Genomic DNA, 27,684 nt, shown 5'->3' on the forward strand with positions numbered 1-27,684 from the left:
AGTCCCCAGTTACAGCAAATATTTTCTACAGCTTTTAGAGAGCGTGGAAAATGATTAATTGTAAATAAACTGTGTACCATATAGCCAGAGGAATAGTCTTACTTGTCACGTTTTGTGTAAAACACTTGTCAATAACTTTTCACATAAATTTTTGTTATACATCTGACCAAAAGAATATAAGCCTGAATTCGATACGTGAGAAGATTACGTTACAAACTGTGTTTCACGTTATATTTTTGACACAGAGGGAAAAATCACAAAGCATACACAATCTACTTTTTAATCAACCTATTTATTTCTTACCCACTGGCAAAAGTACAGCACCAGTCATAAAAGGAAAACGGCATTCAAACAGTCATACGCCAAATCAGACCCTCATGTCAAACGTGTCTCTTGAATGACTAGGCTTAAAAGTAAATTACAGGTTTACATTGTAAACAATAGCATTTTAAATGTTACGAACACAAACAAACTGTGTACACGTAACAAATTGTATCTATTTCTTAATCCATGGAAACTCTAAGTTAACTACAAATTGAGTGATCTGGAATCTGTTGATGAAAGATAAAAAGCAATTGATTCTTTCAACCCAAAGCAATTAATAACGTTTCAAACACCTTAATGTAAAATGCAGTCTTAACTAAACTTATGAGTAGCAACAAAGTAATTTCACATGTTTATAATAATTAATTATAATAACAATGATAATAATTGTATGATGTATTATTGTATTATAACAATGATAGTATTTAAATTATTAATCCACAATGCAGAATTGTATTCCACTTTTAATTTTTAAAACTAAAATATAAATATTATAATAATCATAACAAAATAATCTTTTAGTTTAGTTTTCAACTAATTATGCTGAGCTGATTAAAGCTAAAACCTAAAAACATAGTAGACAGTGGGAGTCAGCTCAAATTCTTGCAACATTGAGGTTTCCGAAGATTTAAAATACTTATTAATACGATTGTTTTAGGTACATATGTGTGAGCATTTGCTTATTGAGATATGCATCTTTGAAATGATGTTCATCCAATGAATCTCAATATTTGCAAATTTTCAAATTGGGATATTCAGTTCATCAGAATTACCACAATCTCGCACAACAAAATTTAATTTCATTACAAATGTCTTTAAATTTACATAGAAATAAACACGGTTCGAACAGAGCTACACTGAAAGTACTAGGCACAACTAGAGGAAAGTGCTGTAAAACTTGTTACACAATGTTGGTAGCTATGCTAAAAATAGATGGTATATGATGTGCTCCCATGTTAAAACAAACTTAATCGTTGGTCTCCGAGCCTGTCTGCTCCCACTGTCCTTTAATGGGAAACCAAACTGAAAACATGCACAGTCAATTTACATAATATAAAATAATATACATATATACTCTTTATTTTTATTAAAATAAACAATGAATTATATAGTAGTATACTATTATATAGAAAAATTATTAATCATACAGATTTTACGCTGAAACTATAGAACCATACCACAATCTGTTAAAATTATGCCAGAAGTACACAAGTGCATATATTTGTTTAAAATTAAGACTGTTAAGTGGAGAAACTGAGTTGGTATATTAACTTTATGTGTGGGTTCATGTGTGGCTTTATTTGTGGGTTCGTTTACCAACTCAGTTCCTCTACTTAACAATCTAATTTAAAACAAATATATGGTTGTTTGTTACCTTAATCCTTAAAATATTCTGAAGTTACGAATAAGTAATATATATATATATATATATATATATATCCTACACAGTCACATAAGTGAATAGAACACTTTGCCAACAATGTACCATGTGAACTGAACATGTTTCTGTGTACAAACAACCATACAGAACTGTATGGTGGAACTGTACTGTATATGTGTTGTGTATATACACATACATAGCTGAATACTTTTAAAAAGTAGTGAAAAAAGGTGCGAATGAACTTATAAAGGGACATAAGTATAGTTCAGTTTTATTTGGAGGTACTAAAATAATACAACATTTTATTTTTTTGATATATATTACTTTTTTCAAATTAATAATATGACAAAACTAGTATTGTTTTAACATTCTGGGTATTTTGGTTTACAAGTAATTTTCTAAAAGACTGAGTTCAAAATTTCATGTACATAAAGTACACCAGAGTTGATTTTGTCATGATTTTTAGCATAAGTTTTTTTAATGTATAAAATGTATGAAAAATAAACTTATAATATGTACTTAGTAAATAATAGAGATGGGTAAGTACAGATTTTCAAGCTGACCCAAGCAGAGGAGTTTTATTTTAATCCAATTAATTTGGTGCACATTTTTTGTAGCTGAATACAATAGGGAACATCAATGGAATTAATTACTTTTTTAACAAATAAGTAAAAGTTGTTTGTAAACAACACCAACAAGCCATCTTTATAGCCGAGAAAATTGCTACAAGATTCTTATAAGTAAGGTACATATCTTTAAACTTAGGGAGACAAACCCTTATATACTCAATATGCATTTACATGGCTCTCAAAATATAAACAGTAAGTGTGTTTTTATAAGCCAGAACTTACGGAAATGTATGTTTTGTTTAACTTGAATCAAACTCAGAAACCCCAATACTCACTCACCCTTTCTAAAATTAAGCCTACATCACGATACACCACAATTGTGGTGCTCTATCGTACGACAGAGGACCTTTTAAATAGACAGTTCCGTATAAAAGAACACTAAAAATATTGTCTTTCGGATGGAAAAGGACTTTATGATACCTAATGTAAATTTTTCAGTATCTGACAAATCTTTTCAAAGCACTCCTCTTTCTTCTTATTGATTGCACTTTCAGCTTCGGTGAACTGGTTGCGTCCAATCTTGCAGGGAACCACTTTCTCGACGTAGAAAGTCTGCTGCTGGTTGTAGTGCTCTTTCAACTGCCTGTACACACAACAATTAATAACTACTAGTGTCCATCATTTACTGAAAACAGGTGATTTATATGAATGATGAATAATGATATGCATGCTCTACTATTTTCTGGTTCACAACATTTCAAAACAACCTGAAAGAGACTTGTGGTTGCAAAGATATGAACTAACACAGAAAAAGCTGAATGATCAAAGCCAAGAAAGATTATGAAATAAAACTGAAAAATCTCAGGTGTCAATTATCTGCAGACCATATAGCAAATGCTCGAAAACCCCGTGGCAATTTATAAACCATGAAAGAAAAAGTAAGACCTCAAGACCAACTCAACATTGGGGACATATCACCACCAACCCAGATCAAATTTCTAATCATTTCAACCACTTTTTACCACTATAGGAAAAAAAAAAAAAAAAAAAAAAAAAAAACTCGCAACCATGACCCCTAAAACAAACTATACCTCTTTTACCTGTTTTAAACCATACATTAACTCATCTTCCTTTCACCAATGAACAAGAAATTGAAGTTATAACAAATAGTCCAAATAAACCAACAACCTCAACTGAGCTTGATCAAATTTCAGCCAAAGGCTAAAATTCTATAGTAAAGCCCTAATTTGATCTAGTCAGCAAAAAAAAAAAAAAAAAATTTCCTTTACCCAAGGACACTTCCCTTCAGACCTAAAACTTGGCAAAGTATACCGCAAACTAAAAGATGAAGACCATACAGTAGCAAGTAACTAACTATAGGCCCATATCATTAATTCCAACATTCTCCGAGGTAACTAAGAAAGCAGTCTTGAAAATACAGATGGACCACTGTGACCTTCACAACCTCTTGACAGAATACCAACATTTCTTTATCAAAGAAATATGAACATCAACCATGATTAAACTCAAAGAGTTCATCATCAATGCCTTGGAAGAGAGAAATATGGTTGCTGGCATTTATTGGATTTCATCAAAGCTTTTGACTGCTTGGGACACAAACTGATCCTCGATAAACTTGAACAACTTGGAATAAGAGGACATGGAAAAATCTAGAAGAAAGTAGTTGAGTTGTTGAGATTCAACACACACAAAATAGCGTAACTCAAAAACAAGATCAAAGCCTCTACAGGGCTTTATACTGGGAGTAGTCCTTTTCATCCTTCTGAAAAATGGCATGCCACAGTATCTACGCACTCACTGATCCCCACTGTAAGCAGACGATACAACACTGTTACTGTCTGAATTATTCTCTATGAACCTAGCCATCAAATCTTACATCGCATTGCACATTTCTTACCAATACTGTGATGAAAATTACTTAGTAGTAAACACTATGAAAACCAGCAACTTGCTCTTGGAAGAAGAAAGGATGAAGCCCAACACTACCAAAAGTACAACTGGAAAGTCAAACCAAGGTTCTTGGGATAACAATAGACTTACAACGGAATTATCACATTTACACATTCTCTAGGAAACTGAATTTGTACTTGTGTTTTAAAAAGAATCAAGCACAACACAAATAGCCTGCCATTCACTATTTGAGCCAAAACTAAGGTATGGCCTCATAGTTGTGTGGAGGGGGGGAGACAACAGCAGGGAACCTCAACCAAATACTACCATCAGAATGTCAGAGCTAAACCCTTGAGAGAACTGCAGAGACTTTTTCCAAGCCTAAAAATTCTAACAATAGTTTGGCTTATACATCAAAGAAGTAATCATGTATGCTTACAAAGAACTCCTACAATGAGGTTACGATACACATAGACATAATACCTGTCATGCATAAAATTTCCACCTACATCTACTCCATATTACAAAATATTAAAAATTCACTTTACATGGACAGAAAGATATGCAAACATCTACCAGAATTCATGAAGACTCTATGAGGGAGGAAGCTGAAGATGGTCCTGACGAGATGGCTAACTAGCAGACCGTACTACTCCCTAGAGGAATTTTTGGTCTGGAGAAGAGAAACTAACACAACCCGACTTTGTATTTAGAGTTAAGAATCCTGATGCATGTAAATATCTCAAAGACATTGTAATAAAGATTATTGACTACTGACATTACTAACACAATTCAAATCTTGAGATATTTCAACCACGGTGAGCCATCATTATCAAATTCACAGTTGCTAAGTCAGTGAAGCACAATCACAGTATAACTTAACCCTTTGCTGGTGGTTTGCAGATATATTTGCAGTCAGGGCAAAACCATACCAATTTATTTTTTTGTACAAGTGTTTAAAAACCGTATGTATCTGAGATAATTGAGGAAAACATACATACAAATTCACAAAACAACCAATTAAATGATAATATTTAAGGAAAATTTGTTTTGCGCATTCGCAACACTGCAGTTGTATATATTAGCATGACTTTTTCAGCCATAAAACTATCAAAAATTATTTGTTGTTATTTGCAGACGTATTTTGCAGATTTTCCGGCTGTCCTCAAAAGGTTGAGATGTTAATTTCGTTAGCAATGTTTTGACGTGGTAGCAACTGAAAAACTTTTAGGACAGTCATGACAACAATGATGTAAGCCTAAGAACAAACCATAACAATGATATTCAATTGTTATCATTGATATTGTAAATTTTCATTGTAAAACTTAAAATATAGTTAATGAAACTTGTTACTTAAGCCTAGAAACTAAGATAGTTAAGATTTATTACTAAAATTTTAGATTTTGAGTTTGTCTTTTCCCATGGACCAACTACTCTGAAATTTACTTAAAATTTTCAAGCAGTAACCATTTAAACTTGGGCTATTGAAACTTTAAATGACTGGTAAAAACATTGAACTTTAAAAAAATTTGAATTATAAAAGTGTTTTATACGATGCATTGTCTCGAGACAATATTCTAATGGACAAAACAATTTTAAAAACAAAATCAATAACAAAAATCCTATTGTAATGTATGATAAACATATAAAAAACAAGAACCTATATTTTTCTACATTTTTTAATTATTCTTGTTCCTATATTTACGTAAACATGCATGTGTGAACTAACCATAAAGTTACCCTTAGCAACTATGGGTTCCTATGTGACCACATCCTTTACACACTCCTAGTAACTTTAGGACCACATCAGCATTATGACCTTATAGTTACAGTGTTTTGACTAAAACATCAGATAAGCTAAAGTTTAAAGTTTATATAATATAGCTATTACTCACTTGTCGAGTTTTTGAAGATCCGAGACTTTATCTGCCAGTTCGGGAGCATCGGCTTTAAGTTTTGTCAGCAGTTCTGCTATTTGTGCTGTCTCGTTCTTGTGCTCCTGGTTCAACGTCTTCACTGCACTCTATAACAGTTTACAATTATGAAATGTTACTGAATGTAATGTTTATAATTAAAAAGTATGTTTAGTATAATTATTATTAAGGATCGGCCAACTTAATACATACATTAATATTCGGGTTTACATATAAGGTAAGTTTCTACTTTGGAAACAACACATTTTTAAATGTGTCATAACCTATAACGCTCACGTACTGTAATATGGTGATAAATCAGGCAGCTCCAAAATTGTACATGAGTTACATTTATGCTCCATAAACTGTGAGGCCTAAGTTCTGGATTTGTGTCAGTTGACAGTACTACTATATAAAATGATACCTTGAATTAATTATGTTAAACATAGCAGCTCCTCATTCTTGTTTACTGGTAAATTGTATGCAATTAGACAATGTTTTATGCTCCACCTAATGAGCAGTAAATCTAGGCATCCATAACAGATGACAGCCGCCGTATCAAGTATTTTATAATCGTGAAAAGCGGATATGGTCCACTTTCTCTTCTGACACATGTGGCCGATCTGAAGACTTTTATTTCAAAACATATCCAATTTCTTTTAAGAAAGCATTGATGAATTGATTATCAATGGATAAACACCATACTGATGTAACAATGTGTTACTATGTACAATAATAACAGAACCCGGTTCAGTGGGCCATACCATACAACACAATGGGCCTTCTAATGTATGTGGCTTCACCACTGCCTTGCACTTAGTGTCTGTTAGGCTAATTCAAGATCAATAATCTGCAGTGCTACCAACTTGTGATAAAATAAATTCAAAAGCATTGTAGTTGAAACTTAAGGTTGTCCATATGTCAGTATTGTACATTCTGACTGCTAGATCGCATGTGTCATAATTTTCTGTTTTCTATTGTTCCTGTGATAACGCAAGCCGCTGGTACATTCCCCCTCCACTCCGAGTCCAGGGAAATAGTTTTATCTTTGTCCTGCCTGTCTTCATCTCTATTTTTCTTCATCCTCCTGAACCCTAGATCTGGCAATTTCTATAGTAGCAGGGCACTATTTTATGATTTGTAAGCGTTCTTTTAGAAATTCATTACAAATATTTTTTATACTCAATCCATCCAGTATTTGGTATTGCTGTCTTCATAACATTCTGAAGTTTATTTATATACTAATAAATATACACTTCTTGCTATATATTAATTTTATGAGGTTGAACGTACAGCGTTAACATTTGTAAACAGAATCTTCAAGTTTGGCAAAACAATGTGAGACAGCAAAATGTTGCCAAAATTGGTTTTTACAACTTTACAAAACAGAACACAAATAAAAACTGAGATATAACCGTTCCTTTTACAAATTTTGACCGGCCATAAACTTAAAAGTTTAAGAGATGTTGTTAAAGTGTAAATATAATATAACTTGTCAATTATTACATAATATTAAAAACACTGTAATATTGTGTATGTCTTGGTAAATGGTTGAATTTTATATGTCTAACATTTTTGTTTCTAAGGTTTCAAGACAAGAGGGTTTTTAATTAATTGAAAGTGTTACAAGTATCATGCAAACCGTCAGAGTCATCACACCATCAGTGTTGTACAAATTGAACGTCTAAACTTAAAATGCATGTTTAGTTTGACGTTTCGAAATGGTAGCTCACCATATCCGTAAGATGTAATATTTATTCCTAGACAGTATATATTTTAAGTATATATACTATATAAGTATATATAATTGCCATTCCATTGACTGATATGACTTTTTTAAACCCTGAAGTTCTTTAAGGAATTGTTGTATTAATAATCTACAAAGGAATACAGGATTAATAAACTCATATTGATATTCATCACTGGCACTGTGATAGAAAATTAAAGCCAATATCAAGTACCCAATTTATACTTTAAACAGTTAAGGAGTTTTGCTGGGGCTGTTCCATTGAGCATATGTACAAACTCCCAGTAAACCCTTTCACCTTTCTGGAATCCCTTTTTCGTTATACTACTAACCAAAAAGTAATATTACTTACTAATAAGGTAAAGGTAAGGTAAAGTAAGTTTTATTTTTGTTGAACTTCTTAGCATTTACTTCGCCTGGTAAAATAAGACATATTTACTCTACTATTGGCTCTACACAAAGAATTATTGTTACAGCTTTTGTTAATATTGTTGTAAAATTATTGATATTATTACAAGGCTAATATTATTTGTTTTTTAAATTTTATTTACTTGTATACTGATAATAATATAACAAACAAATTTGTTGTGTTCAGTTTTAGGTATACGGTTTGACACAGAATTTTTCTGTTGTGGCACTTGACTTCAAAATGGTTCAGAGCCTTTTTTTTAACATTTAAGCATTATTAACGTAATTTTTTACTGTTTTTGTGAGGAGGCCAATCCTCTTTTCAGCCTCATTATGCCAATCCTCATGGGCCACTGGCCTGTGCGACGATCTTATCAAACAGAATAAGGAGAACTGATACAATGTCAATGGTACTGATAAAAAGTGCGGTGGTCACAGGCAGGATTTGAACCTGTGCTATCTTTAACTCAAACCCAAAGTCAGACAGCAGATGGAAAAACATAAAATCTAGTTTTTGTTTCTTTGCAACACCTAGTTAATCATGATTAATGTACACAATTGATCTTTTATCTAAAAAGTAATGGAAAACTTGACACATGTTTCTAACTGCAGGCCATATTGTGAGCCAATGTTAATGTACCTAGCACTTGTGTTACTGCAGTGACTGGTAAACCAACCAAACTACCAGTTCAACACATACCACACTCAATATTACATAGTTTTGCTCTAGGTGTGCTGTGCCTGGTTCATGGTAAACAGTAACTTTCGACTGGGACAGGTGTTGTACACTCGGATATAATAATTTGAAAACTAAATCAGATCACTCTCATATGCTACCCACACGCACTTCACGAAACCAGAAATAATTTATTTATTCTCATCTTGCACTATCTTAATTTGGTGTGTACTGTGTTCGCATAAATCCTGTTTAACCAGGACTACCAATGGCTCAATGCCTTGGCTATCCATAAGCATTGACAACCGCTTAAAACACTGATCTAATATCCAACAAGAACTTATAACATTAAGGATGTGCATTACAAATTTGTTGCAATTTGCATAACAGAAGATAACACGAGGGTTATGGCGGTACAGTGAAATGTATATATAAAGAGAAAGCTTAACTCATAAGGTTCCTTCCCTATAAATTATTCAACTTCAGTCCAACCTTATGAAATTAAAGTTTTTGACTAATTAATTGTATACATCTAACACAAAATTAATCAACAGTACAGTATCATTACTGTGTTGCTATTTAGGTCACCAATAGAGACACATGCATAGCAAAGGGCTATAGCTGTGGTTAGCCTACCTGTCAACGTCTAGTTTCTAAAGTCAAACACAATGACCTTCCTATACCGACTAGGGGATAAGGGCAGTCATGGTACTGGCAGGTTCCCTTACCTTAGAATTTGATTTCAAAAGGTCCCACAAACTTTTCTAGCTTTTCTCTGTATAAGCTTTGAAATGTATCTTTGTGACCTTTTCAGAAATCCACATGCTGTTTCATGACCATAATATATTTCCATGTCATTAATGATTTTAACAATTTGTAAAGATAGATTAGTTTAGTAGAAATTAAAAACCTAGTGTGGCACTGTGTGCAAGCAGAATAGAAAAGACCAAAACAATGCCAAGAATCACTTAACTCTGTCTACATGGATGTTATAGTTCTATTTTGATCCTCATTTTCTAAAGTATCAGATGATAAAAGTAACACCTTCACCTCAGCTCTTTACTGAATAATCACGTGTAAAAACTTCTGTTAATCTATATTGCATGTAGATAACAGCTACACTGTGGCTTTATAAAATAAAATAAAATGAAAAATGCCTTTATTTACAGAGGCGAAGTTAGGACTTAAAAGTTCTCTCTTGCACTTAAACTGAACTGAACACTATATCGAGTGGTTCTTATGCTACGTATGTTGCACAAGCCTATCTTCCACAGTCTATGTGTTAAAATTAAAATGTGATTATTCTCTAACTAAGCTTGTATCTCACCAAGAAAGATGAGACATCTCTGTTGGTCTTGAGCTTCTGTAAGAGGTCGTTGAACGCATTGTAGGTGGCTGTCCGTTTTTCTTGAAGGGCAATCACCTTGTCACACAGCCCCGACACACGCATGCGGTTCTCACTAGTTTCATCCTGTTACACACATACGTCTCATTAGAAAGTTTCTATATTACAACTACAACTCAACCCACACACACTTATTACTTTATAATTGTAGTACACTGTACCTTCGCAGAAAACTGTCAACAGATACTTCAACAATATTGGTTTTTGTTAATTTTCTGAAATATAGATTCAGTCTATATACTATGTCTACTACACAATCTAATTTGTGACATCAATTATGTCTATGCCAAAAATGGAACTAACTATCAGCAAAATTTCTGGCACAATCATTCTAGGGGTTCCAATCTTCTAGGCTCTGTTTTGGGACCCTTTTTATTTTTAGTATTTATTAATGATTTTAGTATAAATGTACCATGTTTTTCAATGTTATATGCAGATGATACAACCTTGTTATGTTATAATACCGATCCTATTAATGTTAAAACCCAGCTTACAGATTCTCTAGAACAAGCCAAAATCTGGTTCTCTGTAAATAACCTAATGATTAATGAAACTAAGACTGAACATATACTATTCTCACTAAAACATAATATAGACATTTTGTATGATCCTTATTTTTATCCTGTCAAGCTGTTGGGTATTTATCTTGACACTAAACTGAGCTGGGATGCACATGTTAACTATCTTTGCAAAAAACTATCTAGAGTAACTTGTCTCTTAAGAAAGTTAAGATCATGTGTCAGCTTGGAAACTTTGTTAATGGTCTACTTTGGTCTGTTTCATTCGCAACTCAACTATGGTGTAAGACTCTGGGGTAACTCAAGTGCAGCCAAAAAAGCTTTTGTTTGGCAAAAAAAGGCAATAAGAGCTATTACTGGTTTATCAGCTTCTGACTCTTGTAGAGCAACTTTTCCTGATCTCAACATCATGACATTGAGTTGCATGTATATATACAGTAATCTGCTACATGTTAAAGAACATTTTGGTATGTTTAATAACCACAGTTTTTATCATAATTACGAGACCAGACAATGCCTTAATTTAGTAACCCCAAATGTTAGGTTGGCCAAGACTCAGAAAAGTTTTAAATTTCAACAGTACATATTGTTTAACAAGTTACCATTAGCAGTAAGGCAATTACCTTGTAATAAATACAAAAGTGTGATATGTAGTTGGTTAAGAAGAAAATGCTTTTATACCAATGAAGAATATTTTAACTGTGATTTTAATGATCTAAGAATTTGAATGTTGTTGTAATTTTTAATATACAATTTATGGTTGTAACATTATGACTTAGCTGTATTAACTTGACGAAGCTTATTGTAATTTGTGTTACTTAATAGCCAATAAAGAATCTGAATCTGAATCATCAGATTGCTTTGTTTTGTGGCAAGATTGATTTTCAATATTTTTAGATACGATAACTAAAATAAAAATCGAATGTAAGTTTACATTTTTGCATGTGTACATACCTTAGAAATGGAGAAATCCAATCTGACGTAGATAACAACAAAGAGGAAGAGGATATAAAAGAATGCGACGACCAGAAGTGGCTCTTGTAGCATAAGAACTCGAGGAAACACGTAGTTCAACTGTAACAGTAAATAAAAAATCAACACAACCAAAATAATACTACATTTAATACCATAGTTAATAATGTTTATTAACCCACTGGCTACCAATGATGTACATTGCTCGTTATCAGTTAGTATCGGCATAACTACCGATGACAGGCACAGCCTGTCTTGCTAAGTTCGAACTTTTCGAGCCGTACAATATTCCCGGTATCAATTATTTTTACATTTGTCTATACTATTACATCAATGGTCGTAAATAACATGTTTTATTTTGAAGCTGATCGGCTCTCACAAAATCGATTGTTGTTTACAGTTTCATCTGTTGATTGTTAGTTTTGATTAGTCGCCATCTGAAATGTGTCGTGGTAAAGTTACGCCGTTCTTTTCTGAGAGTTTTAGTACCTTTTTGGAGAGCATACTCAGTGAAAGTAAAAGTAAAGTGAGTGATGGTAACTTTGATGACAAAATTATGAATGAAAGTGCCAATGAAGAAATTTATATGACAAGGCCTAAACTTCAAAGTTGGGAATGGTAAAGGCAAGTTACTGACCATATAATTTTTTTTAATGGTAGATCTGGTATAAATCTAATTGTTACTAGGCAACTAAATACTTAAAATATAAGATAATAAAATAAAATTTTAATACTTATATAGTTCTTTAATATTTTTAATTGAACCTAAACACACACACAATGATTTCCATTACAAATTAATTCTATACCTGTGGATAAAAATATTTGAATTTTAACTGGCAGTCAATGGGTTAAGTAAGAGCCATATTATTATATATACTTCTACAGTTTGCACAAACACCGCAATGAGCATAAGAGTTGCTTCCCAGATGCCTTGTGACCAATCATGGACCAGTTGCAGCCTTGTAGCTAACTTGTATACCTTATTGTGTGTCTTTAAAAAGTTTAAAATTATAATATATAGTTGATGATACATATTTTTGAGGCAAGAAACATATTGTATGTGGACATTCATCATCCAATGTGTGATGTGTATTATCCTAATGCCGTGAGAAAAACGTTAAGTACAAAAATGGTTCTAAGAGTTTAAAGATGGTCACGAAAATGTTCATGACAAAAACCTGCTCTAGACTAACCATCTGGTCACAACCAATTTCATGACTAGAGTTGGAATTACCACAGTTTATTTGTATAGTTGTTTTTTGTGTGAGTGTGGTATGCCAATACATAGCAAAAAGTAAGAATCTCACCAAGTCATCCCTGAGCATGCAAACTCTGGAGACCTCAACGGTGAACCAAACATGTGAAGAAGTCTAGAGGAAGAGTTACTGTAGGTAGATAAGTTAGTTATGCAATGCATCAAATTGCCACGTATTGTAGTTCCCTACTTTAGGTCAAACCTCTAATTTAACTCATATCCTTTGATTCAACAGAAAATTAAAAACAATTGTAATTACAAAAAATTTTAATAAATTACAATACTTTTGTGATGTATTTTCTCACTGAAGGTGTTTAAGAATTAGTTAAATAATTTTATTATCACTGTTTAACCCTCCAAGTGCTGGTTAGAACTGCCTTAAGTGCTGGGCATTTTTCAGTATGTTTGCAAGCGTTTAGAAAGTTTTTTTTTTATATACTGTTACCTTAATGTAAATACTACATATTATATATCATTATTTTCAGGAAAGATCACAGAATATGATAATAATACTTATATGACTTACCTTTACATGGTAAAATATTGCTGAATGTAAATCTTGACAAAAAAAAAAAAAAAAAGTTTTTATTTTTTCACTTTGAGCTTAGATATCATTTCACCAAAGTTATGAAAATAAAAATCCAAGATATACAAGTTGTAGGTAATTTAATAATGAACCCAAAAGTATATACATCTTATGGGTTTACATATTGACAGAATTCACTCAGAGCAAAAAACGATAAATTGTAACACGTAAAAAATCAGTGATATTTGAAACATTGTGTACTACATTGTAACACCTTTCACATTCCTTATTGCACTAGACCTACTTAATTCACTCATTTTTTACAATAAAACACAATATAAAACAGTAATAGTCAACTACAACACCAAAGGTATGATGCAAACAACGACGGAACAGCAATAAACAGAACGACCGAACCGTATGACTTGGAAATAAACATACGCTTAGAAACAGCTGTCGTATAGCGCCGGTCTTTGAGCAAAGACGTGCTCCATAGAGTATAACGAGTTCCGCATTTCTTCTAGTTTAATACTATATAAAATAGTTCGTGATATTCCGTAATATATAGCCACTAGCGTGGTTTAAAGAGATCGCGTTTCTGACATCGCGCTCCGCGAGGTCAGCACTGGAAACAGGTACGCTAACATCGCGCTACGCGATGTCAGCACCTGGAGGGTTAAACTTGTGGATGCTTTAAAATTTGACTTGGAAAGCCATTTTAACTTTTAAATTGTTGTCGATTTCTTCTAAAAAAAAAAAAGGAAATTAGAATAGTTATTAACTCATTGAAGGAGAATTTTCAGCATAATAGAACACAAAAGGTGTATTAAAAAAAATTAAAATAAATAACTTATATCAATAATATACAATATAAAAGAAAACATTTGTTTGTAGGCTATATTATACATATAGCCTTTATTTTAGCTATATTATATATATATATGTAACAAAAAATTTAAACAAACTTGAAATACAATCAGCTGATTATTTATACTATTTTGCTGGTACTGTCTATAAACTTATCCGTTTTACTATTCTGAAACAAATGAAAAACTACAGTAAATTAAACTAAAAAGAAACTGAGAAAATTGAGCCACTGCATTCTATGAGGAGCAAAGACATTTTATATTACAAGAGCGTTTCTATGATTCTCCATAACAGCATTATGAAATTGTATAGAGAATTATTGTACATCTGAATTGAATTCACCACGGCGATGGCATTACTGTTGGTGGCACAGGGTGCTCTCCCATGTAAACTGTTGAGTCCACAGATGGTGTGGCTTACCTCAAAATCCTGGATATGGTTCTCGATGATGTTTGTCTTGCGTACAGTAATGACAGGCCTGCCCTTGGTGTCCAGGTAAGTATAATGCAGGTAGTCAGGCAGACGTTGGACTGGGTATGGAGTCTCCAGTTGAATATGGCTACTTCCTTCAGGCAGGATTATCTTGGTGACCAACTCCTCCACCACCATGTCATCAAATACATGATCCACCAGGCGCATCTTCAGTTTATAGTTGTCACCTATATCACATATTATACTATACATCAGCGGTAGCACAGGATTTTAGTACAACTTGTACTTTTAATTCTCATTACTTTCTTGTTCTTTGTTTTAAAGTGATTCTTGAGGGATAAAATGGTTGACGATATCGATAACTAATTTCAAAATCGTGGAAGTACCCATGAAAATGTTTTACAAATATTTATTTTTAATTATAACCTATAATTTTTCCAACAGCCATGAACTAACTCTGCCACAACAAACAAGAAAAATAAATTTGTAGTAAAATTTTCTTTCCAAAGTATGCTTTAAAGCTCATAATAATGTGTTAAAACGTTTTCCTAACGAATAATTTTATCTAAAAGTGTAGTAAAATCACTTAATTTTTGTTTCAAAAACATAGGTACCGGTAACAGAAAAAATAATTTGTTGTAATTTCAGTTCAAAATAATAATCAGGTCTAAAATCAAGATAGCCATCAGCACACCACTCTTAAATGGACCAGAGAAGAAAATCAGGTCCTGGGTAATTAGAGAGGAAATGATTATAAGAGGTGTGTCACAAGGTTCAGGTTTAGACACATGCTTCACCTGACACCAATGCCACATTGTCTGACAGCCTTATGCCTAATAATTATTTATTCTAATGACTCAGTTATAACTTTACCTAAGAAGAAAAAACAACACCTTGACACACACACACAACATCTGACTCATATTTTTTATGTAACATGATAGAAATTTTGTAATGAAAATTAATGAGAGAGAATAGATTGTGCAGGTACTACTTAAGGCTAAAAATGAGGGTGGAAAGGATTAGGATTATTTTAACTCAGAAATGAACTTAGAAGCTATACCTATTTGACGATTAACTTAGAAGTCCTACTTTGCTGAATTCCCCTCAAAATTAACCTTCATAATTTTATTCATGTGTAATTAAATAGACAACTGGAACCCAATTAGCACGAGCTGTTACTAATTTTGTACCATTTGAAACTCACTCAATCAAAATGTGGCACAGCTGTTTAACTTGACTTGTAGATAAGGATAAATAGACAAAGATAGGGTGATAAGATGTCAATAAGGTCTGAGAGCTCAAGATATTCACAGTAGTGGCAGCACAATCACAACACACGCAAAAAAATCTCCAAATTCATTCCCTCTTATCATCTGCATCTCTTTGTAAAGAAGCCCACATTAAAAAAAGAACTGTATACTTTACATGGCAAGAAACATGCAATACAGAAATAAACCAATTGACTATTCAACTCAAAAGTGAAATTTTTAAACCAAATAAGAGGCCACAAAAATAAAGAATATAACAGTTATTTTGATTAAAATTGACATATATAATATTATTTAATAATTATTATTATGACACCAGCTTTGTTGTCTATGATCATGGTGCAACTTGAATAAAATAAAACCTTATCTTAGATTAGTGACTTGCATACTGATCCTGAAAATACTCACCAGAATAGAATAGATACTCATAGCTGGGCACGTTGTAACCGAGGACGTAGTGTGTCTTCCAACCACCGAAGAGAGGGAATCTCGGTCTCAAGTCTAGTTCCACAGAGTCACTCAGTACACGCATGTGAGAGGTAGAGATATTGCCTATCTCATCTCGGTAATATACATCTGTCGCAGCTGCTGGCAGTACCGTCTGAACAACACAACAGCTGATACAACTGATTCCCTCTTAGAAATATTTATTTTATTGACTGAGAGTTTAAGAAGAGTAAGAAAGTGTATAACGTCCATTGTTTATAGTTTAGAACAGGTTTCAATGTTAAACTACCTTTATGCCTCTAAAATTAAAGAGGAAAAAGTCAACACTGATAACAATAAATTGTTAAAAACAATTACCAATAAGGGGCTTAATAATTGATGGTAATGTTATCCACTTTTATGTATATTAGTTTTTGATAAATTATAAATAAACTCAAAATGTAACTGTCAACACATATTAGAATAAAATTTGTAAATGTTATAAAGGTAGTTCATAATTTTCAAGGTTTGCTTCAGTGAATAAAGACATTTTTTACATAATATGCCTCATATATTTATAATGAGGTTGTTTGAAAATATTAATGATATAACTAAGCTTACTTTAAAACAATGTCATAGACAAACACTTCTTAAATTTTCTAACTACACTATAAATTATCTACTGGTCTTGACAAAAAACTTTATAATGACTTGTTTCTACAGAAATACAAGCTCAATTGATTAAACACAAAATTTGACCATCAATTAAGCAAATTAAAATTATTCTCATCCACAATGATTATTTTTCTGTACACAACTAAATACAACCAGTTCGACCAAATTTCAACCAAAAATAATCTTGTTGATACAGCCAGTGATGCACAGCAGTTTACCTTGAAAGACTTGACGCTGGAAACTCCACTCTGTGCCTCTCGCTGATACTCGTAGCGGGAGAAGGGTCCCTTGAGTACGGCACCAGTGTGTACTACGTCCACAACCTCCTCGACAGCGATGTTGCCCCAGTGACTCACCTCCAGGGACCGTTCAAGGCGCGTCACAGTCAGGAACGGTGAGTTGTTCTCGTAGTGTACAACCAGCTCGACCTATACGTCATATACATCACTTAAAATACTATCAACTATATTAAAAGAATCAGTTTGACCGATACATCATACAGTTGAACCTCTCATATCCGACCATGACGGGACTGAGCCATCAATCAATCATCAATCCTTTATTAACATTTTCTTTGAGAAAAGCAGTAGTCATAATTTTTACAAAATTATAAATCGTGGTACAAATTTAGGATAGAGTAAGTGAACATGCAATAATTTTTTTACAAAAACAAGAAAGAAAGTTAAAAAAGATAAAACAAATAATTCATAAGGCAGTGTTCATGTATTGTTCCTCCAGTCCAAGAACTCCTTCACTGAGTAGAATGAGTGTTGCAGAAGCCAGTTGGTTGTGACAGTCTTCAGTCTATTCACATGAAGTCTCTTCAAGTGGTCAGGTAGTGAGTTAAATAAAGCTGCACCTTTGTATGCAAGCTTTTTCTCATAAAAGCTGAGATGGTGAGGAGCCAAGAGGAAGTTATGCTAGTTTCTAGTGTTGTATTGGTGCTGGTCCGCTAGTCTTGTTTGGTTAGAACTGACAGCATACATGATGGTCTCGCGGATATACAATGATGCTACCGTCAAGATCTTGTGCTCTCTTTGCAGCTCTCATGATAGTTCAGTCCGGTGAGGGCCATAGCCGGAACGGTCAAAAGGTTGGATATCGGGAGGAGCAAAAGAGGCCTTTCCCAGGTAGAAAAAACTACATGTATGCAGTGTACTACAATAAAGGTGTATTAAAGGTGTAACGTGGGGCGGTAAAAATGAAGCCTTGATGTTTTCTTTTTTTAGGTTAGATTCAGAGGGGTAACTGGGAGTGTTATTTAACAGCAAAACAGGACGAGCAGATGAGTTTTTAGATTGTAAATGTCTTTTTACTGAGGGGAAAAATTTGTCAAAAAACCACTTAAACAAATGACTATTCATCCAAGCAGATGATTGATTATGATATAAAACTGGGAGTGTTGCCATGTTTAGCTATTTAACCACACTTGGCTTCTTAGACTTCCCTATGACGAACAACGGCATTTTGTGGCTTGTGCGGCATTGCTACAATTTGTAATTGTGAGTCTGTCTTTAGCAAGCTTTGTTCCTAACACAGGCTCATTTTTAACAGCAAGAGTGGTTTATGGAAGCATTTTGTAATTTAGACCTGTTTCATCTACATTGTAGACTTGTTCAGGTACAAGTTTCTGTTCTATGACCAACTTTTAAAATTTTTCTATACATTCCACATCAACAACCACGGCTGAACTGACGGTTTGTGGCACAAAAACAAAGAATACTGTAGTGTAAATGAGTCACTCTTTGAAGTCTGAAAAGGTTCGCCAACGGAGCATGGTCGGATCACACAGACAGTCGGACACTAGACAGGCAGTTGGAAATTAGGAAGATTCGGATGTGGGAAGGTTGGATATAAGAAGTTCTACTGTATACATAAATTCAATACTATCAATTATATTAAAACAAACATAAATGTTTTAAAGTATTTGATAAACTAAATTATTAATTTGGTTTTAACTAGTGTTTTTAGTGATTTCAATTGTCTTAAGTTTACAACAGAATGCATATTCGTCACAATTTTTTTCCAAACGGTTGTTTGTACTAAGCAGTATTGCAACACACATGTATATCACATCAATAACATGCTGTACTACACTATGACAGTTAACCGAGCAGTGTCGCATATTTTATCATAATATGACATAGGTATTAATCTACCAACAAATATGATAATATAGTTACGTATTATGTAATTTAAGAATTATTGATAAATGAAATTTTATAATGACACACACTGTAAAGATACATCAGTTCAGGATTCCCTTAAATCATCTTAAAAATGTCATTTACCCACAATGCAATCATCCAACAATAGTATTTCTACCCAAGCTCAATCAGTTATCACTTTAAATCTGGAGTAAAGATAAAATATAGGAAAACCTGTTAAATGCTATAGTTTGTGACGTACATTTCAAACAGCAAATTTTATAAAGTCGTGTCTGTAAATTATTTCACATTTCTTTTAATGTAAAATCTTAAATTAAAAAAATATTATGAAGTAACTAAAAAAACATTTGGAGACTACATGTGAACTTACTTCAGCAAACGGTTTCTCTTGGGGGTAAGGTCCGTACGTGATGCTCATATCTGACTGAGAGACCGGATTCAGCTTAGAGAAAGACTCAATATTCTTGGTGCCAACATTGACAGTAGTGGTCTGCCTATGGACACTATACGGGGAGTAGACGTAATGATTGCCCTTGAACATGACCAGCTGCTTCTCCTTCTGTGTAATGGTTGCTGGGAATGGTAACAGGGCATTGGTCAGTACCACCTCCACCTCCACCTGCGGCAGAGCACATTATTAACACTTTGTAAAGCTCCATTAAAGAATATAAATATTATTGAGTTTATGGTCATTAGATGTACACAAAAGATAGTTTGTGTAATTGCTGCTTAACTGAACACTACACGAATGAGACACCTATTTGATACTTACGACAACCGGTTTGCCAGGTGGCAGATTGTCCCTCAGGTGGACACGCCAGAAGCCCTTGGTGGGATGGTCTGTAACCTGAGTCTCGGTGACTTTCAATGGAGTTTTGGAACCATCTGTCACCTAAAAATTATAGAAACAGGACTAATTATTGCAATAGTTTTACAAATATTCATAATTAGATTTCAGAAACTGTTCAGTACAGAGCTATTGTTATAAAAAATCATATAGGCTACATTAATTGGTTAAAGTTTACTCTGACTACCTCAGCCATTATACGGTATGTACCAAATTTTATGCACTCTGAAGGGATCTTGGAAACAATAAGGGATACAGCAAAGATTAAATGAACAAAGTTGTGCGCAATAACAAGGCCAACAAATTAATGTGGTCAAGTTCATTATTGGTTGCATCGTTAACTCGCTGCACTCAAAAACTGATTTTGGTCCAAATTTTCAAACTGTTACAGCTCTCTTATTAGTAATGTTTATTAAACCCTATATTGAAACTTTCTGACATGAATTAAGTCATGGAATCACCTGTTTTGTGAAATATGGTAAATATTTGACAAGACCAATCTAAAATGACTGTTACTGACATTTCTGTGACTGATTAACACAACAGCTTTTTAGTTTCAAGCTGTATCATAATTTATAATTTTATAACGCGCAGTCTTAAAATTGTTATAGGATGTGCGTGATGCAAATGTGTTATTGAACACATTTAAAAAATCAAAAGCTACTTAAAAAAACAGTGTCTTTACGTTTTATTTTCCTATTACATAAAACAAATGAGTTTACTTACTGTATTATTTTTAAACTCAGTTGGGTTAAAATTTAATTAACTTGTTTCATTATTTTTATATAATAATATTTAGTTTTATAAAACTACAAATTATGATACAGAATAAAAGTAACAAGTTTTTGTGATAATCAGTCAAAAAAATGTCAGTAAGTCATTTTTAGACTAACCTTGTCAGACATTTTCCACATTGAACAAAACATCTGATTCCAACACTGAGTGCAGTGAATTATCAGTCAGGTTTCCCAACTACCTGAATATTACCATAGAAATTCCCTTCACACACATCATAAAAAACAGGGTTTTATGAACAATTTTATGAAAACCACGAGGAAAGTATAACACGCATTGTATTTTTTAAATCAGTAAAAAATCTAATTTTTTTTATTAACTGAAAAATAGGTTGTTGCAGTTTAATACACTCGAAACCTGCACAAAATGCAGAAGCAAGCTTACTTTTATTACATTTAATACTATTTTATGTTATGTCCACTATGTTGCTTAAAGGCATTCATTAAATTAGTATTTTCTTTATCTTACATTAAATAAAGGTTACAGTGTTGATTTTTTTCATAGTGTTAATTTCTATCTTTTCTGTTTTATTAGTATCATATATTGTACAACTATTATTAATAATTCATATAAAAGTAACTTATCATATGAAAATATATATTAGCAAAGCACATACATTTTCAAAAATTATAGAAAAAAATTTATTGAAGAGGCTAATGACACATCTTGCAAAACATGGCCTAATTACCGACTGTCAACACGGCTTCCAAAAGGGAAAATCAACTTTATCTGCTATCATAAGCTTGGTTGAGTACATAATCAACAGTATAGAAGAAGGACAATTTGTGACTGCATTATTTCTAGATTACAGCAAGGCCTTCAACTGTTTGGGATACAATCTTATCTCCAGAAAACTTGCAGCCTTGGGAGTAAGAGGCTTAGAAAACAAGTGGTTTGACAGCTACCTAAAAGGAAGATCACAAGTTGTGGAGATTAAGCATACAACATCTAACCTCACTAGCATGTTCAGCTCACACCCTAAACCAATTACAAGAGGAGTCCCACAGGGATCTGTACTAGGACCCATCCTGTTCATTCTGCTGACTAACAACCTCTCAGCCTTAATTGAAAACAACAGTACCAGCTGCATAATGTACGCAGATGATACAACTCTCCTTTTAAGAAATGGCTCAGCTGAAGAATTGCATAATAACTCTGTTTATTCTCTACAAAATGCCATCGCCTATAGCAAATTAAATGACTTGGCAATAAATCCTGACAAAACTACACAAGTGCACTTTAGCAAGAAAAAAGTCCTACCTGCAAGCATCCCCAATATATCAGTGCTTAATCAGACTAAGTCTTTAGGTGTAACTCTAGACAGCGGCCTCACCTGGACAGATCACGTAAACGACATTTGCAAAGATCAGTACAGGTATCTACGTTGTTAAACGTATCAAATGGGTTGGCACACTGGAAGCGGCAAAAGTAGCCTATTATGCATTAGTAGAGTCTCACATTAGATACAGCCTAATAATCTGGGGAACCTCGTTAGGAAACCTTAAGAGAGTGCTTGTACTACAAAAGAAGGCAGTCAGGACCCTTGCAAACCTTGAGCTGCTGCAAAACTGCCGACAGGCCTACTAGACCCAAGGCATACTTACAGTACCTGCACTCTACATCTATGAAGCGATATTACACGTCGACAAATTATACCTGCAGACTCACATGGACGTCCACAATTACCCCACATGCCATGCCTCAAGGTTTACCATTTCACCATACAGAACACCCCTCTTTGAAAAAAAAAAACCATCATACATAGGCAGAAAATTTAAAAACCTCCTTCCAGACTTCCTCCGAAACCTGATAGGCAACAGACTGAAGAACTCGCTTAGAGAATTTCTGCTTAAGAAACCTGTCTACACTATAGAAGAGTTTCTGGAATCTGCAAATGCACGAACCACATGACCTTCAACATTTAAACACCAACTTTTAACTCACAACACTATTATATTACAATTGTATTAAAATAACTTTATATTATAATCTGACAAATTACTGTTCTTAATGATCATGTAATAAAGATACTTTGACTTTGATATAGTACATTGGTTTTAAATAATGGCTGCCATTTTCAATAGTTTTGGTATTCCTGTTATATGGGCTCAACTTTAATTTAAAGGTACAACCCTTTGATTGCAATGTATAAAATTTTCAAAGTTACACCTTCAGGGGGTTATTATGGTATGTATTATATCAAATAAGGATTTTTAATAAGGGCGGGTGGATTTTGAAAGACTGTTGTGGGCATGTTGTATCGGTGGATTCTGTTTTATCTGTTGTTTATTATTCTGCTATAGATGCCAAATTACCATGACAGCTCATATGATTGAGCACGATTCAAAATGATTCATAAAATGAGTGTTGTTTGTGTAAGGGTTCTCTATATCTGTATAAATATGAAATAATGATAAATGGCGTTGTGGAACACAACAAAGAATTATCTATTATGTATTACCCATATGTTTTAACTTTATAAGTCTACGAGCAGCAGGTCTTACTCATAAAATGGAGGATCTAAGTTACTAGCACCTGTAATAAGAGTCTTTGCTTGTACTGTATATATAATATCACATTATTTGCATCTATATTATTTGTAATACAGTAAAATGGTAAACATAAAAACTCTTGTTTAACACCACCATCATCGATGACATCACTGTTTATTTTCGGATAGTTTTCAGCGAATCCTGAGTTATTGCATTTGATACATTTTCAATCTGAGGTAGGCCTATTATGGTGGTATTGTCTAATGACTCGATCTTAATCTATTTTTGTTCACTCAATACAACTATTTTGTGAATACATTCGCTCAATTCCCTAAAGAGACAGTCTCCTTTATTGTATTCAAACTCAAAACAAGGAATCCAAAACATTGTATGTTCATTTTTGACATTAGTACAGTTACTGTGAAGCTTCCATTATCTAGAGCCACACAGTACACAAAAAAATTATCATTTAACACATAATTTATAACTCCTGCTTCTGCCAGTTAAAGATAGAATCAAATATGGTAATTAAAATATAAATATTACAAAAAAGTTTTATAATTAAGAATACACATAAAAGAAAAAAAAACAATTGACTGACCCATCATGAAATCTTCGTAACTATAGAATGGATTTATATGGGTCTTTGTAAACACACATCTTATTTCATAGATGATCGCTAAGCAACTGTTTTGAAAATTTCACAGCCTAACTGCAGAAATCCGTGGTTGTTTACATAACAAATCATGAGGACTCGTGGAAAACCCCCATATCACCATCATGAATCAAAACTCTTCATAAATATTGGATAATAAGCCTTGAAATAAAGATTGAAAATTGAAAAATGTTTGCTTATAATGGTAAAATGAATGGTTCTCAATAATATCCATATTTATAAAATCCACGAGACTATAGGCCTAATACAGTGGGAAAGTGGTGACTTATTCTAATGATTATCACAAATGTTTAGGAATTCAAGCAGGGAGAATAGGTCTACTAACGCATTTAAGGGTAATTTAAGTTTTTCAGTATCTTTTCCTGTTTGTCATGCAAAATAAATAAATAAGTCTGTAATATTTTTGGTAATAATATTGTAAAATATTGGTAATCAACATTTAGGAATTTTATATTTTATAGATCAATACTATATCGAGGAATACTTTTAATTCGCCACAATCAAGGTGGAAAATCACTTTCAGTGCTGCTTTTATAAGGTTATTAAAAAATGTTGGGCTTTCCAAAATTTAATTTTCTAAATTTACTTTTTAAGAATTTCTCTTAAGAAAAAACAATATGAAGTGACTATAGTATACATTTACAGTAAAAATTATAGCTTTAAAAAAATGTTTAAATATTTATGAGCAGCAATCTTTGATATTTGCAAAACAAGTTAGAAAAAGATAAAGAAGAGACGTTTCAGAGTGAAATAGATAATATTACTCTAAGTAAAAATGATATAACCAGTGTTCTCAACTGCCCGGGCAGTAAACTAGTGATGGGAAGAATGGGTCTTTGGAATGATCTGGCTCATTCAGATCAGATCACTGAAACTGGCTTATGAGCCGGATCTTTAGATCATTCAGATTACTGATGTAACTCACTCCATCTACTCGATCAGATCATCAAATAAACAAATTAAAAATAAACAATTATATTATCTTGATCCAATCAATTATATTAGATAAAATAATCAAGTTTGCTTTCATTGTTAAAAATATAATATATAAAACTAATTTCATTGTTTTTGTCCTGTGTTTTTATTGTTATTATTATCTGTACAGTAAAATAAATGTTAATGGTTCAAAGGCTTTATAAGTGAAATACAATAGTTTTCAATGAGGTGTACCTATCGTCCATAATAAATTCAGATTTTAAACGGTTTTCTTCTTGTCTAGCAGATCACTCAGATCATAAAGAACTAAGAGAACCGAAGAATATTACACTGGCTGGCGACTCTCAGCTCACGAGTCACGACGCGATTGTTCGTTCAATCAGGAGTCGGCTCATTTCATCACATGATCTGACGAATCTCAGATCATTTCGTGACCAGGATCAGTCAGCAAGTTCACTCATGATCTGCACATCACTACAGTAAACCCAGTTGACCAGGCTGATTCCCCAAGCCATCAGCATGTGGCATGGTTGGGAGCTCCCCCATACTGATGGTGACAAACAAAACAACATCGGTACAAATCATCTAAATTCTAGAGGGTCTGATCATGAACCCAAATGCTTAACAGCAAATATCACTCAATGTAGGAAACATACGTGACAAAAGAATTATATACAATCAATAATTATTATTATGGATATTTATTATTCCAAATGGATTTTAGTATAGATTATATTTCAATTAAAAAAAAAAAAAAAACTCTTACACTCAGAAATAGCTTGCCAGTTAGAAGTGAAATGACTGCCAAATGAATTAGATCATGTGTTCCAAACACAGTTTTTAATGAAGGAATCAATAAATCAAGTAGTATCACTTTGAGACAAACTGCTAGAATTAAACACATACGAGTTACTATTTTACTAATTACACTAAAGGGCGAACTGCTTTTGTTTGATTATAAATTAGCTATGAGTAAAGGTTATGGTTATTATTTTACCTGAGCACCAACAAATGAAACCAATTTCTTGAACTGTGGCTCAACAGCATAAGCAAATGTCTTCACAACTGATTTCCCAGTATTTTCTATGGTTAACTTGTTTAAAATTTTAACTAATTGTGATGAAATATCAATTTGCCGGTCAGCATTCTTTATAACGATATCTGAATTGATGGATTCTAAAGAGAGAACAAAACACGGGAATAGTATAAAACAAGAAAATTGGATCGCTAGTTTCATATTAGAAGGATTTTGTTCAGCGTAAAATTTAATACAATAAAAGTCTTCAAAGAACTAACATAACCAATTCGCCACGTCCAGACACACGAAAGTCTACAGTTGTTCACAATTCACTATGTGGTTACAATGTTTTACCTATATCGATGTCAACAACTTGTACTGACTACTAAACAGTCGACACGTAGATACTAAAATGCCGCTGTTAGAAACAGTATAGAGGAGATACCAGAACTATATACAAAATACATCACATATTAAGTATTATATTTAATATCGAGTACGTTATAAGGCTAATAAAGTTACCCCAATCAGTACGCGTTACTAAAAAAATCAAGTCTTTAAGAATTTTTGTTAAAAAGAATTTAAACGTTAAGGATGTGCTTTCTGATTCCAAAGTCATGAATGGATTTATGAAAACTATCAATGAAAATTTGTAAGATCAGAACCAAAAATATCGAATTACCTACAATCTAATTATGTTTTCATAATATATAACATAATATATAATATTATATATATATATTGTTAATATTATATCATTATATATATATATATATATATATATATATATATATATATATATATATATATATATTATATATATATATATATATATATATATATATATTGTTATTTACAATGTGGCCATATTAAACGTGATAATCAATAGTTTTCTTTTAATATTTTGATTTTATATAGGTTTTTGGGAATTTTTTCATAGTCGCAATAAAAGAGTAATTTAATAAAACATGTCATAAAAAAAGTATTTTTCCATACCTGGGAGGATGACATGGCCCCTCCCCAGGATCAGCCAATGATTATATTACTATGCGTTTAGCAAATCTACAGTAACTTACTATCCTCCTTGAAATGATAAAGATCAATCATGACAAATTATCAAGCTTGATAACTTGACAGGTTTGTTTCCTAGAATAAAAATCAATGGTTAAACAAATTACAACTAAATTACAAAATTAGAATCTAGTTTTTTTTGTACCACTTACATGTTAAAACTTGATCTAACTGTATTTTTTATAGAATAATTTATTAGTATTTAATTAAACTGCCTTCCATTTATAAACAGCACCGTAATCGGCTCTAGTAACAAAGTAACAAAATAATTCCAGTTTTGACCCACGTATAACAAGCGCTTTCTGTGACGGCCGTTAGAAGCGCTATAGGCACAAAAACATTGGGGTTATTCGACCTGATTTGTTGTTTTACGATGAATGGGCTTTACAATCGTCTATATCT

General features: G+C 32.8%; 1 protein-coding gene across 1 annotated transcript; it reads right to left on the minus strand.

Annotated features, from left to right (window-relative positions):
• Positions 1-273: 273 nt before the first annotated feature.
• On the minus strand, positions 274-26,600 carry LOC124369879 (dolichyl-diphosphooligosaccharide--protein glycosyltransferase subunit 1). Its single transcript, XM_046828016.1, has 10 exons — positions 26,191-26,600; positions 20,220-20,339; positions 19,818-20,066; positions 17,498-17,707; positions 16,587-16,779; positions 14,896-15,134; positions 11,807-11,926; positions 10,257-10,400; positions 6,081-6,208; positions 274-2,917 (listed from the first exon to the last, which is right to left on the minus strand). Exons 1-10 carry the CDS (start codon positions 26,428-26,430, stop codon positions 2,755-2,757), a joined length of 1,806 nt encoding a protein of 601 aa, XP_046683972.1. The 5' UTR covers positions 26,431-26,600; the 3' UTR covers positions 274-2,754.
• Between the last annotated feature and the right edge of the window lie 1,084 nt (positions 26,601-27,684).

The sequence above is a fragment of the Homalodisca vitripennis genome, chromosome X (genome assembly GCF_021130785.1).
Source record: "Homalodisca vitripennis isolate AUS2020 chromosome X, UT_GWSS_2.1, whole genome shotgun sequence".
Lineage (NCBI taxonomy): Eukaryota > Metazoa > Arthropoda > Insecta > Hemiptera > Cicadellidae > Homalodisca > Homalodisca vitripennis.

What these genes read in the sequence shown, in the direction of transcription:
- LOC124369879 (XM_046828016.1), bottom strand. Translation starts at nt 26,430, where the DNA reads ATGAAACTAGCGATCCAATTTTCTTGTTTTATACTATTCCCGTGTTTT. An exon ending in TTTCATTTGTTGGTGCTCAG is followed by an intron (nt 20,340 to 26,190) that starts GTAAAATAATAA and finishes TATAATTTTTAG; the next exon opens with GTGACAGATGGTTCCAAAAC. An exon ending in CCAGCGTCAAGTCTTTCAAG is followed by an intron (nt 16,780 to 17,497) that starts GTAAACTGCTGT and finishes TGTGTTGTTCAG; the next exon opens with ACGGTACTGCCAGCAGCTGC.